Source organism: Lampris incognitus, chromosome 3, assembly GCF_029633865.1.
Source record: "Lampris incognitus isolate fLamInc1 chromosome 3, fLamInc1.hap2, whole genome shotgun sequence".
Taxonomy (NCBI): Eukaryota; Metazoa; Chordata; class Actinopteri; order Lampriformes; family Lampridae; genus Lampris; species Lampris incognitus.
In genome coordinates this window covers 9,229,984-9,249,022 of record NC_079213.1, presented here as the reverse complement: position 1 = coordinate 9,249,022, position 19,039 = coordinate 9,229,984, and the positions used below count along the sequence as shown (strand labels likewise).

Sequence of the window (19,039 nt, the reverse complement as noted above, 5' to 3'; positions counted from 1 at the left end):
TCATCTTTACCCTCTGTGCTGTGGCACCACTGTCTTTCTGTTTGCCACGTTGTTTTTTCTTGGTGACTTTATTAACAGGAATTTCAACCTCCTCATGTAGACTTTTTAGCCGACTCCGACTCAACTCACTGGCTCTGCAAATGTCTATTGCTTTTATTAGCGTGAGGTCCAGTTCTCTCAGTAGTCTTCCTCTCACTTGGTCATCCGTGATTCCACACACGATTCTATCTCGTATCAGTGAGTCGGTAAGGTACTCAAACTCACAGTCTTTCGCTGTATTCTTTAAATCAGTCACATATGCATCAACAGATTCTGATTTTCCTTGCTTTCGAGTGAAGAACAGGTGCCTCAAATATGTCACCTTTTTCCTTGGCTCACAATGTTGGCGGAATAGCTCTTTCAATATATCATAGTCATTTATGTCTTCATCGAAGTCAAGCGTGTTATATAACTTAATTGTTTCTTTTCCAGCCACATGTAGGAACGTGGCTCTTAATTCTGTTATCCTCTTTCAGTGTTGTATTCTGTAAATTGTGTAAACACAACATCCATTGCACATTGTCCATCTTGGGAGAGAGCTCCCTCCTCTGTTGCCCTCCCTAAGGTTTCTTCCTATTTTTTCTCCCTGTTAAAGGGCTTCTTTTTAGGGAGTTGTTCCTTATCCGATACGGGGGTCTAAGGACAGGATGTTGTGTTGCTGTAAAGCCCACTGAGGCAAATTTGTAACTTGTCATATTGGGCTATATAAATGAAATTGACTTGACCTGACTTGACTTGACTCTCCCAGATTCCTCAGGTGGCGGCAGCTTCGGTTGGGAGCTTCAAACTACCCAGGCCGATGAGTGGCAGACCAAACAGAACAGCTAGTGAAATTAAATGCAAAACTCACCCACTGCCATCTTTTGCAAGGGTAGAAGAGCCCAACCGCCCACTGCTGCCCAACACTGCAGAGATGCCAGTCACAACGGTCAAAATCAGCCAGGCAGGAAGTGCCAGAAAGGATGTCACCACAAAAAGAAAGACCCACCTCACCAGCAGAGAGCCATCCCTGCAGATCAGGGGTCACCAACTTTTTTTGCACTGCGGACCAGTTCGATATTGACAATGTTCTGGCGGACCGGGGGAGAGACGGGGGTGCGTTAATAACTACGGGGATATAGGTTAGGCTTATAAGTCAGTAGTATCATAACATTTTTTTTATCACTTTAGTTTTTATTGAAGTTTTAGGTCAATACAAACATGGCATCCGTATTCAGAAGTAAACATTGAATTATCTACATTTACTTGCACACAAGCCCAACAGGGCAACTCAAAACAAACAAACAAAAAAACACACAGAAAAATGAACTACAAGAGCTTCCTGTGGGTCTAACTTTCCAGTCTTAAGTGTTGTCATGAATTATGTTGTCGCGTGTTTGCTCCTTACACCATGTCCAATTCTTCCACTGGTCTTCCATCCGAGGTACTGTAAGTCTCAATCGATGAGTCAGTTTTTCCATCGTATGAATGTCCTCCACTATTTCCATCCATTGTCCTTGTGTGGGGGCGTCCACCTGGCACCATTTTCTTGTGATTGCCTTCTTAGCCGCAATCAGCAGTATCTTAACCAAACATCTATCACTTGGCCCTATATTGTCGTTTTTAAAATTACAGAGATAGAGGGTCATATAGCACTTAGGGAAGTCATATCCAAGTACCTTTTGTATTACATCATGAACCATCTCCCAAAACATCGCTAGCTTATTACATTTCCAAAATATATGCGAGTGGTCTACATCCTCTGTTCCACATTTCCTCCAGCATGACAGTTTGGTGCTGGAGTATCTATTTTTGATTTTTGGTGTAATAAAAAAACGTATCAGATTTTTCCAGGAGAATTCCCTCCATATCCGCGAACTAGTGGAGGATTGATGAACTTTCCACATATTCTGCCAGTCCTCCTCTGTAATTTCTGTGCCAAATTCTAATTCCATTTTTCTTTTATATATGTAGTTGAGTGTTTATTAGTTGTGAGAGCTTGATATAGTACAGATATAGTCCTAGATTTTCTCCCTTTATATGCGTTGATTATAATTTGAATCACACTGTTCACCTCCATGGAGGGTCCTCCCCTGATACGTTTGTTGTAATAATCCCTTAATTGTAAATATCTAAAGAAGTCATGATTCTCCAAATCAAACTTGTCTTTCATACCCTGAAAACTCTCCATCTCCCCCTTTTCCTCTAGAGTGCACCATGCTGTGATTCCCCAGTTAACCCACAGTTTAAAAACTGTGTCATGCCTCGCTGGAGTAAAGTCTCTATCATATGCTACCCATCTCAATAACTGTATCTCATCTTGTAATTTGTTGATTTTAATCAATTTAAACCATAACTCCAGTGTAAATAATGTGACTGAATCCATATTGGTTTTTGTTTTCTTGTATACTTCTTTATCCCCTAAAATATTCTGGATAGGGTACCCAACATATTCCCTTTCCATGACTTTCCACTTGGCCATGTAATCTTGCCTACACCAGTCAATAGCATATCTCAGCTGGGCAGCTTTGAAATATTATTTTAGATTTGGTAAACCCATACCTCCCTTTTCCTTTGAGAGTTGGAGAGTTTCATACCTTACTCTGGGCTTCTTCCCTCCCCAAATAAATCTAGATATTGTCCTATCCCACATATCAAATTGAGCTTGAGTCACCTCTACAGGCAACGATTGGAATAGGTAAAGAAGCCTTGGTAGAATATTCATTCTAACTGTCTCAATTCTTGAGCTGAAGTCAAGTGGCAGAGTGGACCATCTATCAATATCCTTTTGCATCACATCGTTGATCTTGCCGTAATTTGCTTTATGTAATTTAGACAATTCCTTGGTAATGTAAATTCCCAAATATTTGATTTTGTTTAGATTTCAATTAAAGTCAAATTTTCCCTTGAATTATGTGGTTGGAGTATAATTGAGAACTAGCACCTGTGTTTTTGACATGTTAATTTTATATCCAGATAAATGACCATATAGTTCTAGTAGCTTCATTAGTTGAGGGAGTGATGTATGTGGTTGCTCAAGATAGGCTATGACATCATCAGCAAATAGCCCCACCTTGTGGACAGTGCCATTCACTGTCACTCCATTAATTCCTTCATTTTGGCGAATGGCCTCCGCTAAAGGCTCAATGAATAACGCGAACAGTGTCGGAGACAAACAGCATCCTTGTCTTGTCGACCTCTGCAAACTGAACTTGTTCGTTAAACTCCCGTTTATTTTAATCCGAGCATTAGGTTGTTGATATAATGTTTTAATGCACTGTATTGACTTATTACTGAACCCTAGTCGTTCCAATACTGCATACAAAAAATTCCAAGACACCCGATCGAATGCTTTTTCTGCATCTAAACTTACTAATAGTGTAGCTTGTTTTCTCTTACTCGCTTGATCAACAATATGCAATGTCCTTCTGATATTATCATGCGTTTTTCTTTCTCTCATGAATCCTGTTTGAGCTTCATCTATCAAATCACCTATGAATGAGTTTAACCTTTTGGAGATAATTGTCGTATATATTTTATAATCTACATTTAATAATGAAATAGGTCTGTAGTTCCCACAATATTCTTTATCCTTTCCCGGTTTTGGAATGACTGTGATTATTGCCTCTGACCATGATGGTGGTATCTTATTATTGTGAAGTGTCCAATTGAAGGATCTCAGAAGTAACGGTGCCAGCTCTTCCCTAAACACTTTGCACCATTCTGCAGGGTATCCATCGCTGCCCGGGCTTCTATTGTTTTTCAAAGAATTTATTGCATCTATCACCTCTTCCATCTTGATGTCAGCTGTTAATTTGTCATTTTGAGGGTAAATCTAATGAATTCAAAAAGGTATTAATTTCCGCTTCGGGTGCAGGTGTGGGTTGTGAATATAGCTCTTTTATAATATCCCAAAAATATGTCCTCTATGCTTTCTGGTATATTCGTTAACTCATTTGAATGGGGTCTCTGATCTTATGTATATGGCCAACTGCTTGCTGTTTGCGAATACGTTTTGCCAACAGTTTAGTTGCGCGCGGGCCTGTTTCATAATATCTTTGTTTGAGAAACAAGCTTTTTTTCTCAACTTCATCTATCAGTTCTTTATTAATGTCTGACTTAGCCGATTTGATTTGCTCCAACACCACGGGGTTTCCCGCAGTTTGGTATTCCCTCTCCATTTCTCTTAACCTGTCCGTATTCTTTCTGGATATAATTGATCTTGCCTTTTTGATCAATGCTGAACGCGCTATTAACTTTCCCCTGATGACCGCCTTCATGGCATCCCAAAATATTGTTGGGTCTACTTCCCCATTGCTGTTTTCTTCTCGATATGTCCGAATATCCGTCTTTAACATAATCTTACTCTGCTCACTATTCAGTAGACCCACATTAAACCTCCAAACCGTATTTCGTTCTCTACAATTCAAATTAATTTCTAAATATACTGGATTGTGATCTGAGATATCCGCCCCTCCAATCCCACACTCCTTTACTCTGTAAATATCGTCTTTGCTCACAAGGAAATAGTTTATCCTTGAATGAACTTTATGTACAGCTGAGTAATGTGTATAGTCTTTTTCCTGAGGGTGCAATTGTCTCCACACATCATCCATCCCCATCTCTTCCAGTGATATATTTACAAATCAAGTGACCTGTGTTTTAGTACTTTTGATACTGGCCGTATCCATTTTGTGATTCAAAACGACATTCAAATCTCCCCCACAAATTAAGACCCCCCCTCTGACTCGTTTGCTATCTCATCAAACAAAGATTTAAAAAATATTTTATCACTTTCAGCAGGGGCGTATATATTTACCAATGTCACTGGTTTGTTCTCTAACCTCCCCTTCACTATAATATATCTCCCCTCCTTGTCTCCAATCTCCCTATCATAATCGAATTGAGTTTTGTTTGATATTAAAATTGCAACACCTCTCCTGCGCCCTTCCTTGTAGGAGCTATAATATGAATGTCTGTACCCATATTTCTTAAGTTTCCCATGCTCTATCTGTGTTAAATGGGTCTCTTGGAGGAATATGATTTGTACATCCTCCTTTTTTAGCGTAATCATAACCTTTTCCCTCTTCTTTAACATATTTAGACCATTAACATTCAGCGACATTATTTTAGTAGTGTGAACCATCTAGACATCTTGATACTCTTTTTCCATATATTCCCACAGAGCTCCAAACAAAAAAACTACAAATATAAAACACGTTAATCAACAACAAAAATAACTTCCAACTAAAGGGGCCTAACCACCCCGGTCCCCGTTGGTAGGTGAAGGGGAAATCCTTTTCAGAAAGGGCCCCACTCTAGACTTGACAGTTTGCCCATCACATGGGATAGGCCTACAGCCTTGTCTAGGCATGTCCAACGTTTGGCAACCGTATAGCCTACCTCTCTCAGTGGCATGTGATGAAAAAGCCTTTTGTAATGGAGCTCAACTCAGTCAGAACGATACCAATCCTACTTTCTCCGATAGGCCCGGAGCTTCTCTTTCGCTCGTTGTGCAGCTTCACGTCCTCCTTTCGCGCCTTGGACTCGTTGCCACCCTGCTCGCATCCCAGTCGCCTCCACCTGCTCTGTGGCCGTGGTTGCCGTGTCATCGTCTGGTATCTCGATGTCGCAGCCTCTCGTCTTCATGTCCATCGCAGCTTCCCTGGCATTGTCGTATGTCTTCGTTCCGTTGTTCCAGTGGATCCTTATTTTGGCGAGGGGTGTCTGGAAACGAATTCCTTTACCCTTGAGCACTTTCTTAATGCCCAAATATGATTTTCTTTTCCGGACCACTTCAGCTGCGTAATCGTGATCAAAGTAAATACGTTTGTCCCCTATCTCTATCTTATTCTTTTCCCATGCTTTCTTGAAAATCATTTCTTTTATATCAAACTGTTGAAAGGTCACCACTGTTGACCTGGGGGGAGCTGTCGGAGGGGGTTTCTGAGCGAGGGCTCTGTGCGCTCTTTGTATCTGGAGATTGGTCCCTTCTTCTAAGTCAAGTTGAGTATTCAAGAATTGTTCCACATACTGGGTAATGGAGCCTCCCTCCGTTTCCTCTGGCACACCAAAGATTAGAATATTGTTCCTCCTTGACCTCCCTTCCAGGTCCATTATTTTTTCTTGCATCTGGAGCGTTTGGGTCGACATGTCCATCAGTAGTTCTGTCGAGTCCGCCTGCCATTCCTCTAGCTCGGCTATGCGCTTCTGGGCCTCACTCATGTGCGCTTTCTGCGCCTGTATTTCGCCGTTGCTCTCTGCAAACTTCTGTGTCATTTCTTCTCGGAAGCAAGCAATCTCTTCCTTCACTTCCCTTTTCACCTCATCTTTGAGTCTGGCAAAGTCACCTCGTAGCTCTTGTTTGAATTCTTGTATCTCTTTAGCGATAGCTGCTAATCCGGCACGCAATGTCTCAGCTGTGTCCGCCGCCATTGTAGCTTCTTCAGCCTCGTGTTTGCTATTACCTTGCTCCGACTGTTTCTTCGCTCCCTGTGTATCTGGTGCGCTACCCTTTTGGATTGTACGGCTACCTTTATTCGAATTACCTCCTCTTCTCATTTCTCCTTTTTTTGCGTCGAGTTTAGTGTTTTAGGGGATTTATTTTAGCCAACTTGCGAGAGGCAGAAAGTTGTGCTGCTATTCAAGTCGCCATCTTACCGGAAGTCCAGTATCATAACATTTTAAGTAACGTTTGGATATTAAACACACAGCATATATTTTCCTCGCATTAACATAACATACATATAACAACATTGCAACTCACCAGTTTCATCAATTCTCCTTGAAACTGTGGCAGCTGAAAGAGGAACATTTGCCACCTTGTTAGCTGCAGCTTCCCCCAACTGTTCATGGCACGTGTCCTTGGCAACAGGCAGAATCAATTCTTCGCCGACAGTGAAAGGCTTCTTAGCCTTAGCAACACGACTAGCCACTAAGTAGCCTTAGCAACACGACTAGCCACTAAGTAGCCTTAGCAACACGACTAGCCACTAAGTAGCCTTAGCAACACGACTAGCCACTAAGTAGCCTTAGCAACACGACTAGCCACTAAGTAGCCTTACCAACACTACTAGCCACTAAGTAGCCTTAGCAACACGACTAGCCACTAAGTAGCCTTACCAACACTACTAGCCACTAAGTAGCCTTAGCAACACGACTAGCCACTAAGTAGCCTTAGCAACACGACTAGCCACTAAGCATGACACTCTCAGAGCAGCAGCATTTGTAAAGAGATGGTGGCTCTCAGCACGCGCTTTTGTCCCGCTGGCTCGCGTTGTTTTCGCCCAGAGAACTCCCCGGAACAATGCTTTGATGCAAATTTTCACGTTACTATGCTGACATTAAGTATCACTTGTATGTACTCATTTTATTTACTGGTTGTTGCACTTTTGCAGGTTACTGGCACTTACTCTTGTGAGAGGATGACGTTGGCCCATGGTGATGTTCTTCAACATCTTGGATGTGTTGGTCTACAACGTGTTTGTGATGTGGATAGATTGAGGTAAATCCAGACTGGAAGCAAGAAAAAACACAATTATTTGTTATAGTTGAAATAATCCATACACTGTTTTTTTTTTTACTAAAACATTAGTTGCATTAGCTCAGGTCAATGAGCCCTACAGGCCATAAATAGCAAATAGAAGTTCAAAACTTGTAATGCTCACAAGAACTTAAGTTTATATTGATCTAAAAAAAATAGGTGATAATATATGTATTATTATGGATTTGTAATCCGCTATAATGGAGCGGTCATTTTGGACCGGGAACACACAATTAATGTGCAAGGAACAACAGGAAGACTACTCTAGTCCAGCGGTCGGGAACCTATGGCTCGCGAGCCATATATGGCTCTTCCGGTGACGGCATATGGCTCCCAGACAATTTTGAGTTGAAACATTTTTTTTTTCAAAAAAATCAGTTTGGAACTGATTTTAAAATACTTGTGATATTTCTTAATAATACTGTGTCATTTTAAAGTAAACAGAAATTAGTTTTGAAGATAAATTTCACGGGTCACGGGTCACCCGTGGGTCGGGTCGGGAACCAATGGCTCGCGTGCATGTCCGGGTCATTGTAAAGGTGAAGAAATCAATTTTATCAGATAGCCAACTAGTTTATCCGCTTCAACCCTTGTAACGGAAAAGCTGGCGAAAAGAAAAAAAAGACGATGATTACCGTGCATTCCAGGCTGCGTGGACAGAGGAATTTGCATTTGTGGAGAGAGCAGGATCTGCGGTATGTCTAATATGCAATGATAAAATGCAACGATAAAACGGTCAAATATAAAGCGGCACTTCGATACGCACCATGCTTCATTTGCACGGAAATCTCCAGCGGGGGACAGACAGCAGGAAAAGGGCATGCGAGGAGCTACAGCGGAGAGTGCAGACGAGTCAGCAGCAACTACGTGTGTGGACCAAGCAAGGTGACGGGAATTCCGCTAGCTTTGCGGCTGCTTTGGCAATAGTAAGGAATGGAAAGTCATTCACAGATGGCGAGTATGCCAAAACATTCATGCTTGATGTGGCCAATGAACTGTTTGATGACTTCCCAAATAAAGACAAGATTAATCAAACGAATAAAAGACATGCCCCTGTCAGCAAGAGCTGTGCACGATCGTAGCATCATGATGGCAAATCAAGTCGAGGTAACACAAATTAAGGAAATAAACACCGGGACATACTTTTCTCTCGCGTTAGATGAGTCAACAGACGTTAGCCATCTATCTCAGTGCAGTATCATTGCCAGGTATGCTGCAGGTGACACACTGCGTGAGGAAAGCTTGGCTGTTTTGCCAATGAAAGGGACAACAAGAGGAGAGGATTTATTCACGTCTTTCATGGAGTTTGCTAAAGAAAAAAAAACTACCGATGGATAAACTTATTTCTGTCTGTACTGATGGCGCACCCTGTATGTTGGGGAAGAACAAAGGATTTGTAGCGCTTCTCCGTGAACATGAAAAGAGCGCCATCCTAAGTTTTCATGGCATCCTGCACCAGGAGGCGCTTTGCGCTCAGACGTGCGGCCAGGAGCTTGGTGAGGTGATGTCGCTGGTCATTCGAGTGGTCAACTTTATTGTTGCCCGAGCTTTAAATGATCGCCAGTTTAAAGCTCTGTTAGAAGACGTTGGGAATCATTATCCCGGTCTGCTTTTACACAGCAACGTGCGTTGGTTGTCAAGGGGGAAGGTGCTCAGCCGTTTTGCAGCTTGTCTGAATGAAATCCGGACTTTTCTTGAAATGAAAGGCGTCAAGCATCCTGAGCCAGACAACACTGACTGGCTCCTGCAGTTTCACTATCTCGTGGACATAACTGGCCATCTGAACCAGCTCAATGTGAAAATGCAAGGTACTGGAAATACAATCTCATCCCTTCAACAAGCAGTGTTTGCATTTGAAAGCAAGCTGAAAGTCTTTCTCAGGAACATTGAAACAGGTCGTCTTCTGCACTTTGAAAGACTGCAACAATTTAGAGATGCATGCTTAGCAAGTGACTCCACTCAACATCTGGATCTCCAGCAGCTAGCTGGCTTTACGTCCAATCTCCTGCAGTCATTCAAAGCACGTTTTGGAGAATTTCGTGCGCGCACTGGGCTTTTCAAGTTCATCACTCATCCACATGAGTGTGCAGTGGACAAAATCGACCTGACATGCATCCCCGGGGTCTCTATCGGAGACTTTGAGCTGGAAGTTGCTGACCTGAAGGCATCAGACATGTGGATTAGTAAGTTCAAGTCACTCAATGGAGAGTTGGAAAGTCTTGCGCGACAGCGAGCAGAGCTGGCGAGGGAACACAAGTGGACAGAAATGAAAAATCTTCAACCTGAAGACCAGCTGATTCTTAAAACTTGGAACGAGCTTCCTGTGACATACCACACAATGCAGCGTGTGAGTATTGCCGTATTGACCATGTTTGGCTCTACATATGCATGTGAGCAGTCATTCTCGCATATGAGGAACATTAAGACCAACCTACGCTCACGTTTAACTGATGGAAGCCTCAACGCCTGCATGAAGCTCAACCTCACCACGTATGAACCAGACTACAAGGCCATCAGCAAAACCATGCAGCACCAGAAGTCGCATTAAAAGTAAGACATATTTAATTTATTATACGTTAAAAATACTATATGGCTCTCAATGAAATATATTTAGAAATATTTGGCTTTTATGGTTCTCCCAGTCAAAGAGGTTCCTGACCCCTGTTCTAGTCCAAGGAGTCACGCGACACGGAGCATGCGCAGTCAGCTGACAGTATTTGACCAATCTTACACGAGGACCAGCACAGTAAAATTTGCATCAATTGTGTAGAAATACAGTATCTGAGCGAAACCGCCATCATTACTCTTGTAGAATTACGAGTGTAGCGTCATGCCTGAACCCGCCAAGTCAGCGCCCAAAAAGGGCTCCAAGAAAGCCGTGACCAAAGCCGCCGGCAAGGGAGGAAAGAAGCGAAGAAAGACCAGGAAGGAGAGCTACGCCATCTACGTGTACAAGGTCCTGAAGCAGGTGCACCCCGATACCGGCATCTCCTCCAAGGCCATGGGCATCATGAACTCTTCCGTTAACGACATCTTCGAGCGCATCGCCGGTGAGGCTTCTCGCCTGGCGCATTACAACAAGCGCTCCACCATCACCTCAAGGGAGATCCAGACCGCCGTCCGCCTGCTGCTCCCCGGGGAGCTGGCCAAGCACGCCGTGTCTGAGGGCACCAAGGCCGTCACCAAGTACACCAGCTCCAAGTAATCTGCCCATTGACACCAAACAAACGGCTCTTTTAAGAGCCACGCACAACCTCACCAGAGAGCTGTTCTGTTATCAGTGGTACTTTATCGTGTGGTGTGACGTCAAGTAGCACTTTCGGCTGCTTCCCGTTAGGGGTCGCCATAGCGGATCATCCGTTTCCATCTCTTCCTGTCCTCTGCATTCTTCTTCCACCTGCATGTCCTCTTTCATCACATCCATAAGCCATTTTGGCCTTCCTCTTCACTGGCAGCTTCATATTCAGCATCCTTCTCCCAATGGATGAAACGGTGCGCAACAGAAGACGCCTACAGGCATGTGGTGAGCATGGGACATTAAAGACAACCTGTGAGTATACAGCTGAAAGACAATGCTCAGCCATATGCTGCACACACAGCACGGCGCCTACCTCTCTCCCTATGCTGAAGAAGGTAAAGGAGGAGCTCCCGAAGATGGAGAGAAATGCCCTCATCCAGAGGGTGACACAGCCCACCGACTGGTGTGCATCCATGGTGCCAGTCTCGAAGAAGTGCACAGCTTCTGTGTTGATCTGAACGAGGCTGTGAAGACAGAACATGCATATTATAAAGATGCCACAAATACCAAGATATTTTTATTTTTGTTAGCAAGAATACAAACGATACAGGAACGTTGTGTGTGTGTATATATATATATATCATCAGACCAGTCAACTATAAACAACCTTACACCTTTACATGGTCATTACAAAAGTAAATAAAGAAAATGAACTGTAGTATTAACAATAATGATGATAATGTTAAACAAAAACAAAGCACTTTTGCCAGAGTAAATTTACAGTGTATATTAAGAGAACATTTTATAATATAAGCACAAATACCAAGACGGTCGAGAGGCCGAATCTGTTAGAGTGACGTTATAACACCACCAGCTCTGATTGGTCTAAACGTTAAGCGCTCGTTTAACAGATTCTCTATAGCTCATTGGCGAAGACCTCGCGCCAATTTCATCAGTTAAATACTCTTCTCTGATTGGACCGTGTTTTATTTTCGCGTAGCTCCGTGTATAAATACCGCCTGCTGACCGGACGCGACTTTAGCTTTCAGCATTTAACTGAACGAAGAGAATCAAACATGAGCGGCAGAGGAAAGACCGGTGGAAAGGCGAGGGCCAAGGCCAAGACCCGATCCTCCCGTGCCGGGCTCCAGTTCCCCGTGGGCCGTGTTCACAGACTCCTCCGCAAGGGCAACTATGCCGAGCGTGTCGGTGCCGGAGCCCCGGTCTACCTGGCGGCTGTGTTGGAGTATCTGACCGCTGAGATTCTGGAGCTGGCTGGAAACGCGGCCCGGGACAACAAGAAGACCCGCATCATCCCCCGTCACCTGCAGCTGGCCGTCCGCAACGACGAGGAGCTCAACAAGCTGCTGGGCGGAGTGACCATCGCTCAGGGCGGCGTGCTGCCCAACATCCAGGCGGTCCTGCTGCCCAAGAAGACCGACAAGCCCGCCAAGAAGTAGATCCACATACAGCCTTCAGCCCAACACAACAAAGGCTCTTTTAAGAGCCACACTAATCTGATAGAAAGCAGTGCTCCTGTTTCCATGCCATGTTGCTACCATTTCACAGCAGATCACAAACTGGTGACTGTTCTCTTATTCAACTAGAAGAGAATCTGGGAAAAACGCTGACTTGAACCAACTTCTCAAGCTATTCTATTTAAATGTTGCAGCCACTTATCGAAAAAAATAACTACTTTCAAGTGTCCGAATAACGTAAAGATGTCATCACATTCAAGATGTACATGACAGGTGCTTAAAAGGATTTATTGAGAATTTTTTAAAATGGAAGGTTTGATGATCCCAATAATCTTTAAGTAGTAAATTTCTCTCGAATGTGTCCAGATGAACTGATTCAGCCTTAACTTACCGTCACTTTCCATGCCTAACATCACTAACGTCTTCCAAAACAAAATCAATAGTATGATCAGTCAGTCAAAGCAGAATTCAACTGTTTTCAGTCAAAAAGCTTATTGGTTTAAGAAAAATATCACCTTTAAAAAGTAAAATACAAATAACGCTTCCATGTTTATATAGCCAGTTGTGGCATATTGCCATAACCACGGTGCCGCCTTAAAACGGATCTATCACAAACAAATATTACATTTACAATCGTAAGGAAGTCTCTCGAGGACGTGGGCGGCTCTTAAAAGAGCCTTTGTGTGGGTTTGGTTTCTCAGTTTAACCGCCGAAGCCGTACAGGGTGCGTCCCTGTCTCTTCAAGGCGTACACCACGTCCATGGCGGTGACGGTCTTTCTCTTGGCGTGTTCGGTGTAGGTGACGGCATCACGAATCACGTTCTCCAAGAACACCTTCAGGACACCGCGGGTCTCCTCGTAGATCAGACCCGATATACGCTTCACTCCGCCGCGGCGAGCCAGGCGGCGGATGGCGGGCTTGGTGATTCCCTGGATGTTATCACGAAGGACTTTGCGGTGGCGCTTGGCGCCTCCTTTACCCAGACCTTTACCTCCTTTACCACGGCCACTCATCTTTATACTGGACTGCTCACCGATGAATACGACAAACTAAGCACGTCGCTGTAAGGGTCCGTATACTTAAACCTCATCTGCGGACGTGATAGAGGCGGAGAGCCTCGTGGGTTGGTCCGGTGTAGCCCCTCCCCCTTCAGGAAATCAAGACGCTGGTGACGATGTGAACGGCCCCATTGTATTTCAAATTACATCGACAGATACATTCATTAAACTGAAATAAAAACTTATTGTAGAATTGCTCTTTAAATAAATGCTTCCTTTCCTTAACATTTCCTTCTTTCCCTCCCTACGTTCTTGTAAAAAAAAAAATAATAATAATAATAAAAAACACTTTCTTCTTCTTTACCAAGTGGCAAATAATCCGCTTCACCCACAGAAGACCGAAACACAGCAGGCTGCTGATGTGGAGATGGCAAAGTCAGCGCATCAGGCCAAAGAAGTGAAATCAGACATTTTCCTCCAACCACCTCTTTCAAAACCCAGCAACGATTTCAACCAGAGTGCTTATATCAAAAGTTGGGTAGTATTTGATCCAGATAAATTAGTGAAAGTCACGTCCAAAGCTGAATTCTGCTTGGCCTATGACTATTTGCTCACACCACCACCGCTTTTGTTTTGGAAGACATTAGTAATGTTAGGCATGGAAAGTGATTGTGAGCTGTTAGTAAGGCGACTCAGTTCATCTGGACACAACATTTATTGAGAGACTTTTATGACGTTACTTGGAGACATAAATACTCATGAGCCCCTGAAACGAGATCCAGGCAGTGGTTGCAAGAAAAAAAGTGATAAGATCGTCTGAAGGTGTTAGAACAGGGCAATGCTACTGACAGAAATGTGTACCATAGATTATACCCAGGGGAAGCGACAACTATTTAGTTTATTATTTAGTTTTATTGGTTTAGATAAGTGTGTTCTGGTAGTTTTTGGATGTGTTTTTGTGTTTGTGTTGTACTGCTGTGGGCTGGGGAAAAGGGCATTTCGTTTCATTTCATGTACACAAGTGCATGAAGTGAAATGACAAAGTGAGTGTTCCTGATGGTTTACCTAAGATAAATAAACAGGATGTGCCATTGGGGTCTATTGTTAGTATGATTAACTCAGTGACCCATAACATCTCTAAGTATCTGGCATCTATTCTTAAACGGTTGGTAGGCAGTAATGAACATCACATTCAGAACACTGGAGTTTGTGGATGAGGTGAGGGACATCATTTCATGGAGGTTGAGACAATGGTCTCGTATGATGTTACGTCTCTTCATGTACGTCCCTGTTGATGAAGCACCTGGTTTTTACACCTCTGCCCATCTGTGGTTTATATCTTAAATGTGATGACACATTTACATTATCCAGGCTTAAATGGTTAGAAAACACAGAAAGTAGCTGCAACATTTATATAGAACAATTGTCTTAAGTTGAAGTCAGCGCCCCCCAAGGTTGTGAACAAACGCTCTTCAGTGACATGTGTGTGGCTCTTAAAAGAGCCGTTGCGGGTTGTCAGGTGACGGGGCTTAAGCACGCTCTCCGCGGATGCGGCGAGCCAACTGAATGTCCTTGGGCATGATGGTGACCCTCTTGGCGTGTATGGCGCACAGGTTGGTGTCCTCGAACAGACCGACCAGGTAAGCCTCGCTGGACTCCTGAAGAGCCATGACAGCGGAGCTCTGGAAGCGCAGGTCAGTTTTGAAATCCTGAGCAATTTCCCTCACCAGCCGCTGGAAGGGCAGCTTACGTATCAGCAGCTCCGTGGATTTCTGGTAGCGACGGATCTCTCGGAGAGCGACGGTACCGGGCCTGTAGCGGTGAGGCTTCTTCACACCGCCGGTAGCCGGGGCGCTTTTACGGGCGGCCTTGGTAGCGAGCTGCTTCCTGGGGGCTTTGCCACCGGTGGATTTACGGGCGGTCTGCTTTGTTCTAGCCATAGTAGACCAAAGTCTCACTTCTCCTTACTAAAGACTTACTGGCACGCTGCAAACGCCGTGGTTATATAGCCAGAGCCGGAGTCCAGCCACACGCTGATTGGTCTTGGCCAGGAACACGTGCTCTCTGACAGATCCTTATTGGAGCAGAGTCGCTTTGAAAAACCCGCGGAACATTCAAACTAAAGGGCGCCTCCTCACGTCAGCTTCTCATAACCCAACCAAGTCTGAAACAGAAGCAAATAAAAACCATCTCACATTAATATATGTATAGATTATTAAATTATTGGTCGATGAATAAAATGCTAAAATATAGATTATCTAGTAGATTATATGAATATGTAGGTTATAGTTTAGAATATGGATTGATCAGTATGTTTATTATAACCGATTGTCTCGCCAATGACTGGCAGTGAAAAATCAAATAGGCACACACATTTACCCTAAATTTAATAAGACTGGTAAGAAAACAAGGTTTTAAAGATTTTGAAGAAAAATATGAGTAAAAAAAAAACTTTAAACTGATCCTTTAACAAAGCTCAGGTTGACTGGTGACAATGGAGGAACATTTGTACACATGTCCATAGATCTGTTGGAAGACTTCAAAGGTTTACTTACAATTATCAAAAAATAAATACACATTGAGTAATTAAACCATCACCCAATAAACTTGCAAAAAATGTAAGTATTTTTAGATGCGACTCTAAAAAAGACCAGACTCGAATTCGTAACTGATCGGATTTCCCTTTGATGCATGCATGAGGGACATGAGAATGTGGAGGCTTCAGATCACTAGAGGGATCGGACTACCCAATTTCCCTTGTATCCACTAACAGCTAACAAATCAAGCCCAGCCAACTTTTATTTCTATAGCTGTGTGAGAATTAAACTGTTCCGGTGTTGGACGTCACAGCACATGATAAAGTATCACTGATAGCAGAACAGCTCTCTGGTGAGGTTGTGCGTGGCTCTTAAAAGAGCCGTTTGTTTGGGCCAATGGGCAGATTACTTGGAGCTGGTGTACTTGGTGACGGCCTTGGTGCCCTCAGACACGGCGTGCTTGGCCAGCTCCCCGGGGAGCAGCAGGCGGACGGCGGTCTGGATCTCCCTTGAGGTGATGGTGGAGCGCTTGTTGTAATGCGCCAGGCGAGAAGCCTCACCGGCGATGCGCTCGAAGATGTCGTTAACGAAAGAGTTCATGATGCCCATGGCCTTGGACGAGATGCCGGTATCGGGGTGCACCTGCTTCAGGACCTTGTACACGTAGATGGCGTAGCTCTCCTTCCTGGTCTTTCTTCGCTTCTTTCCTCCCTTGCCGGCGGCTTTGGTCACGGCTTTCTTGGAGCCCTTTTTGGGCGCTGACTTGGCGGGTTCAGGCATGACGCTACACTCGTAATTCTACAAGAGTAATAATGGTGGCGGCTATGCTCAGACGCTGTATTTGTACACAATTGATGCAAGTTTTACTGTGCTGGTCCTCGTGTAAGATTGGTCAAATACTGTCAGCTGACTGCGCATGCTCCGTGTCACGTGACTCCTTGGACTAGAGTAGTCTTCCTGTTGTTCCTTGCACATTAATTTTGTGTTCCCGGTCCAAAATGACCGCTCCATTATAGCGGATTACAAATCCATAATAATACATATATTATCACCTAATTTTTTTTAGATCAATATAAACTTAAGTTCTTGTGAGCATTACAAGTTTTGAACTTCTATTTGCTATTTATGGCCTGTAGGCCTCATTGACCTGAGCTAATACAACTAATGTTTTAGTAAAAAAAAAATATATATATATATATATGTATATGTATATATATATACTAGTAGTAGATATTGTTTTAAAGTAAACAAAAAAATTTAAAGTGGTTATGAGAAAAAGAAAAAAGGTATCACGTTCAGCAAGCAGGAGCTATTTTTTATGTATAAAAAAACAGGCGTGTGACTCATCCATAAGTAACGGCTATACGGGTTCAATAATCTTCTATTTTTCAACGTGTAAGGAACGATTTTATGAATAATTGTGTTAAACTGTTTTTATATTCTCATTTAATGGGCGCTTTTAACCCAGGCCATTTACAATAGCCAATCATTAGCAGATTGTTGATCTATTGATTGCTTATTTGTCAATCTGTCACTGCCTGTTGCATTATGGCGTGCCAGTCTTTTATTTAATAAACTTTATTGCAAAATATTGAAATGTACAAATATAGCAGACATGTATTCCACAAAATTGTACTGAGAAATGACTGAATAAACAATTACAAAACAAATCTACTAGGGATTATGAAAACGAGAAAACAACTCATACAAAGAGAAAGAAAATAAATAAGAGAAAAATCAAACAAACAAAAGAAACAAGTGACATCATTCCTCTGAAAATATCCTTGTACAGTTTAATGGTTTTGTTACTTTAAAACTTACTGTAAAACTGTCATTATGTATTTTAAACAGGGCATGTCAGTCTGCAGCAGTTACAACACCAACAGTGACGTCACTAAATCAACTACAGCTATAGGATATAGAGAATTAACATAGACTTGTAGCTATACGGTCATGCCCCCCCCCCCCCCCCAAAACAAAGCTGTCTTCTAGTCAAATACTGTGTCTGGTCTAACCAACCACTGGAGAACTGAGGTGTTTTGTGTCATTTCAGAGTAATAGTGTGTGACGAACGATGAAGTCGTAACAATCCATTTCAGTCATTTTATCGTTTCTAGGTAAACTGTCGATAAACATTGTATCCAAGATGAATCGGTTTAAGTTTGTGTCATGTTCTTAGCTGGATGATCTATTGTAGAGCATGCATCAAGACGTTTATAGGTGAGGTTGTGTTGTTGCGAAATGCTCTTTCATTGTGATTGTGGTTGGCTCTTAAAAGAGCCTTTGGAGGTGTTTCATCAAGACGACGTGTCCATCTACTTCTTCTTGGCGGCGGCCTTCTTTGGCTTGGCCGCCTTCGGCTTGACCGTCTTGGGCTTAGCAGCCTTCTTAGCTGGGGTCTTCTTGGGGGTGGCGGGCTTTTTGACCGCCTTCTTCGGGCTTTTGGCGGCCTTCTTAGGGCTCTTGGGCTTCTTGGCTGCCGCAGGTTTCTTGGCCTTCTTCGGGGACTTCTTGGCGGCTGCGGGTTTCTTAGCTGCCGCCTTCTTGGCGGCTGCGGGTTTCTTGGCCACGGCTTTCTTTGCTTTTACCGCTTTCTTGGCGGGTTTCTTGGCGTCTTCCGCTTTCTTATTGATTTTGAAGGAGCCCGAGGCGCCGGTTCCTTTGACCTGCACCAGAGCGCCCTTGGTTACCAGGCTCTTGACGGCCACTTTGACGCGGGCCTTGTTCTTCTCCACGTCGTAGCCGCCGGCAGCCAGAGTCTTCTTCAGCGCTGCCAAAGACACGCCGCTTCTCTCCTTGGACGCCGACACGGCTTTGACGATGAGCTCCCCGACGCTGGGGCCACTCTTCTTGGGGCGGGGGGCTTTCTTCTTTGCCGCTTTCGCCGGAGCGGCGGCGGCTGCCGGTGCGGGAGCGACTTCTGCCATTTAGTCTTTAGTCTTCTTCTTCTACTGTTGGGAGACGCGAACTCAACAGAGCTGTAGGCTGATAGAGGGGAAGGACCGCAGGCACGGATATAAACACAGTGTGAGAACCAGAGAGACTCAACTGCCCCAGTCTGGCGTCTGCGCTGCCGGAGCGCTGCCACACTTGTGTTTTCTCTCTCCGATAAAACACCAAAAATCACCTTCTCAAGTCAAACAATCACTTATAAACAATATCGATCATGAAGGAGACCCTTGGCACCTCATAATAAACCCAGTTAGAGTGGAGCAGACGTTTGCCT

The 19,039-nt window shown here is 43.7% G+C and overlaps 6 protein-coding genes across 6 annotated transcripts; 2 read left to right on the top strand and 4 right to left on the bottom strand.

Moving 5' to 3' along the window:
• The first annotated feature begins 10,380 nt into the window (after nucleotides 1-10,380).
• Nucleotides 10,381-10,785, top strand: LOC130110080 (histone H2B 1/2-like). The gene has a single exon (XM_056277060.1). It carries the CDS (start codon nucleotides 10,392-10,394, stop codon nucleotides 10,764-10,766), a length of 375 nt encoding a protein of 124 aa, XP_056133035.1. The 5' UTR covers nucleotides 10,381-10,391; the 3' UTR covers nucleotides 10,767-10,785.
• Nucleotides 10,786-11,856: 1,071 nt separating this feature from the next.
• On the top strand, nucleotides 11,857-12,315 carry LOC130110058 (histone H2A-like). The gene has a single exon (XM_056277038.1). It carries the CDS (start codon nucleotides 11,876-11,878, stop codon nucleotides 12,257-12,259), a length of 384 nt encoding a protein of 127 aa, XP_056133013.1. The 5' UTR covers nucleotides 11,857-11,875; the 3' UTR covers nucleotides 12,260-12,315.
• A 655-nt stretch (nucleotides 12,316-12,970) lies between these two features.
• LOC130110092 (histone H4) lies at nucleotides 12,971-13,309 on the bottom strand. The gene has a single exon (XM_056277073.1). It carries the CDS (start codon nucleotides 13,289-13,291, stop codon nucleotides 12,980-12,982), a length of 312 nt encoding a protein of 103 aa, XP_056133048.1. The 5' UTR covers nucleotides 13,292-13,309; the 3' UTR covers nucleotides 12,971-12,979.
• A 1,474-nt stretch (nucleotides 13,310-14,783) lies between these two features.
• Nucleotides 14,784-15,228, bottom strand: LOC130110052 (histone H3-like). Its single transcript, XM_056277031.1, has one exon. The coding sequence runs from the start codon at nucleotides 15,214-15,216 to the stop codon at nucleotides 14,806-14,808; it is 411 nt and encodes a 136-aa protein (XP_056133006.1). The 5' UTR covers nucleotides 15,217-15,228; the 3' UTR covers nucleotides 14,784-14,805.
• Nucleotides 15,229-16,171: 943 nt separating this feature from the next.
• On the bottom strand, nucleotides 16,172-16,604 carry LOC130110077 (histone H2B 1/2-like). The gene has a single exon (XM_056277056.1). It carries the CDS (start codon nucleotides 16,591-16,593, stop codon nucleotides 16,219-16,221), a length of 375 nt encoding a protein of 124 aa, XP_056133031.1. The 5' UTR covers nucleotides 16,594-16,604; the 3' UTR covers nucleotides 16,172-16,218.
• Nucleotides 16,605-18,012: 1,408 nt separating this feature from the next.
• Nucleotides 18,013-18,785, bottom strand: LOC130110048 (histone H1-like). The gene has a single exon (XM_056277026.1). It carries the CDS (start codon nucleotides 18,738-18,740, stop codon nucleotides 18,129-18,131), a length of 612 nt encoding a protein of 203 aa, XP_056133001.1. The 5' UTR covers nucleotides 18,741-18,785; the 3' UTR covers nucleotides 18,013-18,128.
• Between the last annotated feature and the right edge of the window lie 254 nt (nucleotides 18,786-19,039).

Coding starts and splice junctions, on each gene's coding strand:
- LOC130110080 (XM_056277060.1), top strand. CDS start 10,392: ATGCCTGAACCCGCCAAGTCAGCGCCCAAAAAGGGCTCCAAGAAAGCC.
- LOC130110058 (XM_056277038.1), top strand. CDS start 11,876: ATGAGCGGCAGAGGAAAGACCGGTGGAAAGGCGAGGGCCAAGGCCAAG.
- LOC130110092 (XM_056277073.1), bottom strand. CDS start 13,291: ATGAGTGGCCGTGGTAAAGGAGGTAAAGGTCTGGGTAAAGGAGGCGCC.
- LOC130110052 (XM_056277031.1), bottom strand. CDS start 15,216: ATGGCTAGAACAAAGCAGACCGCCCGTAAATCCACCGGTGGCAAAGCC.
- LOC130110077 (XM_056277056.1), bottom strand. CDS start 16,593: ATGCCTGAACCCGCCAAGTCAGCGCCCAAAAAGGGCTCCAAGAAAGCC.
- LOC130110048 (XM_056277026.1), bottom strand. CDS start 18,740: ATGGCAGAAGTCGCTCCCGCACCGGCAGCCGCCGCCGCTCCGGCGAAA.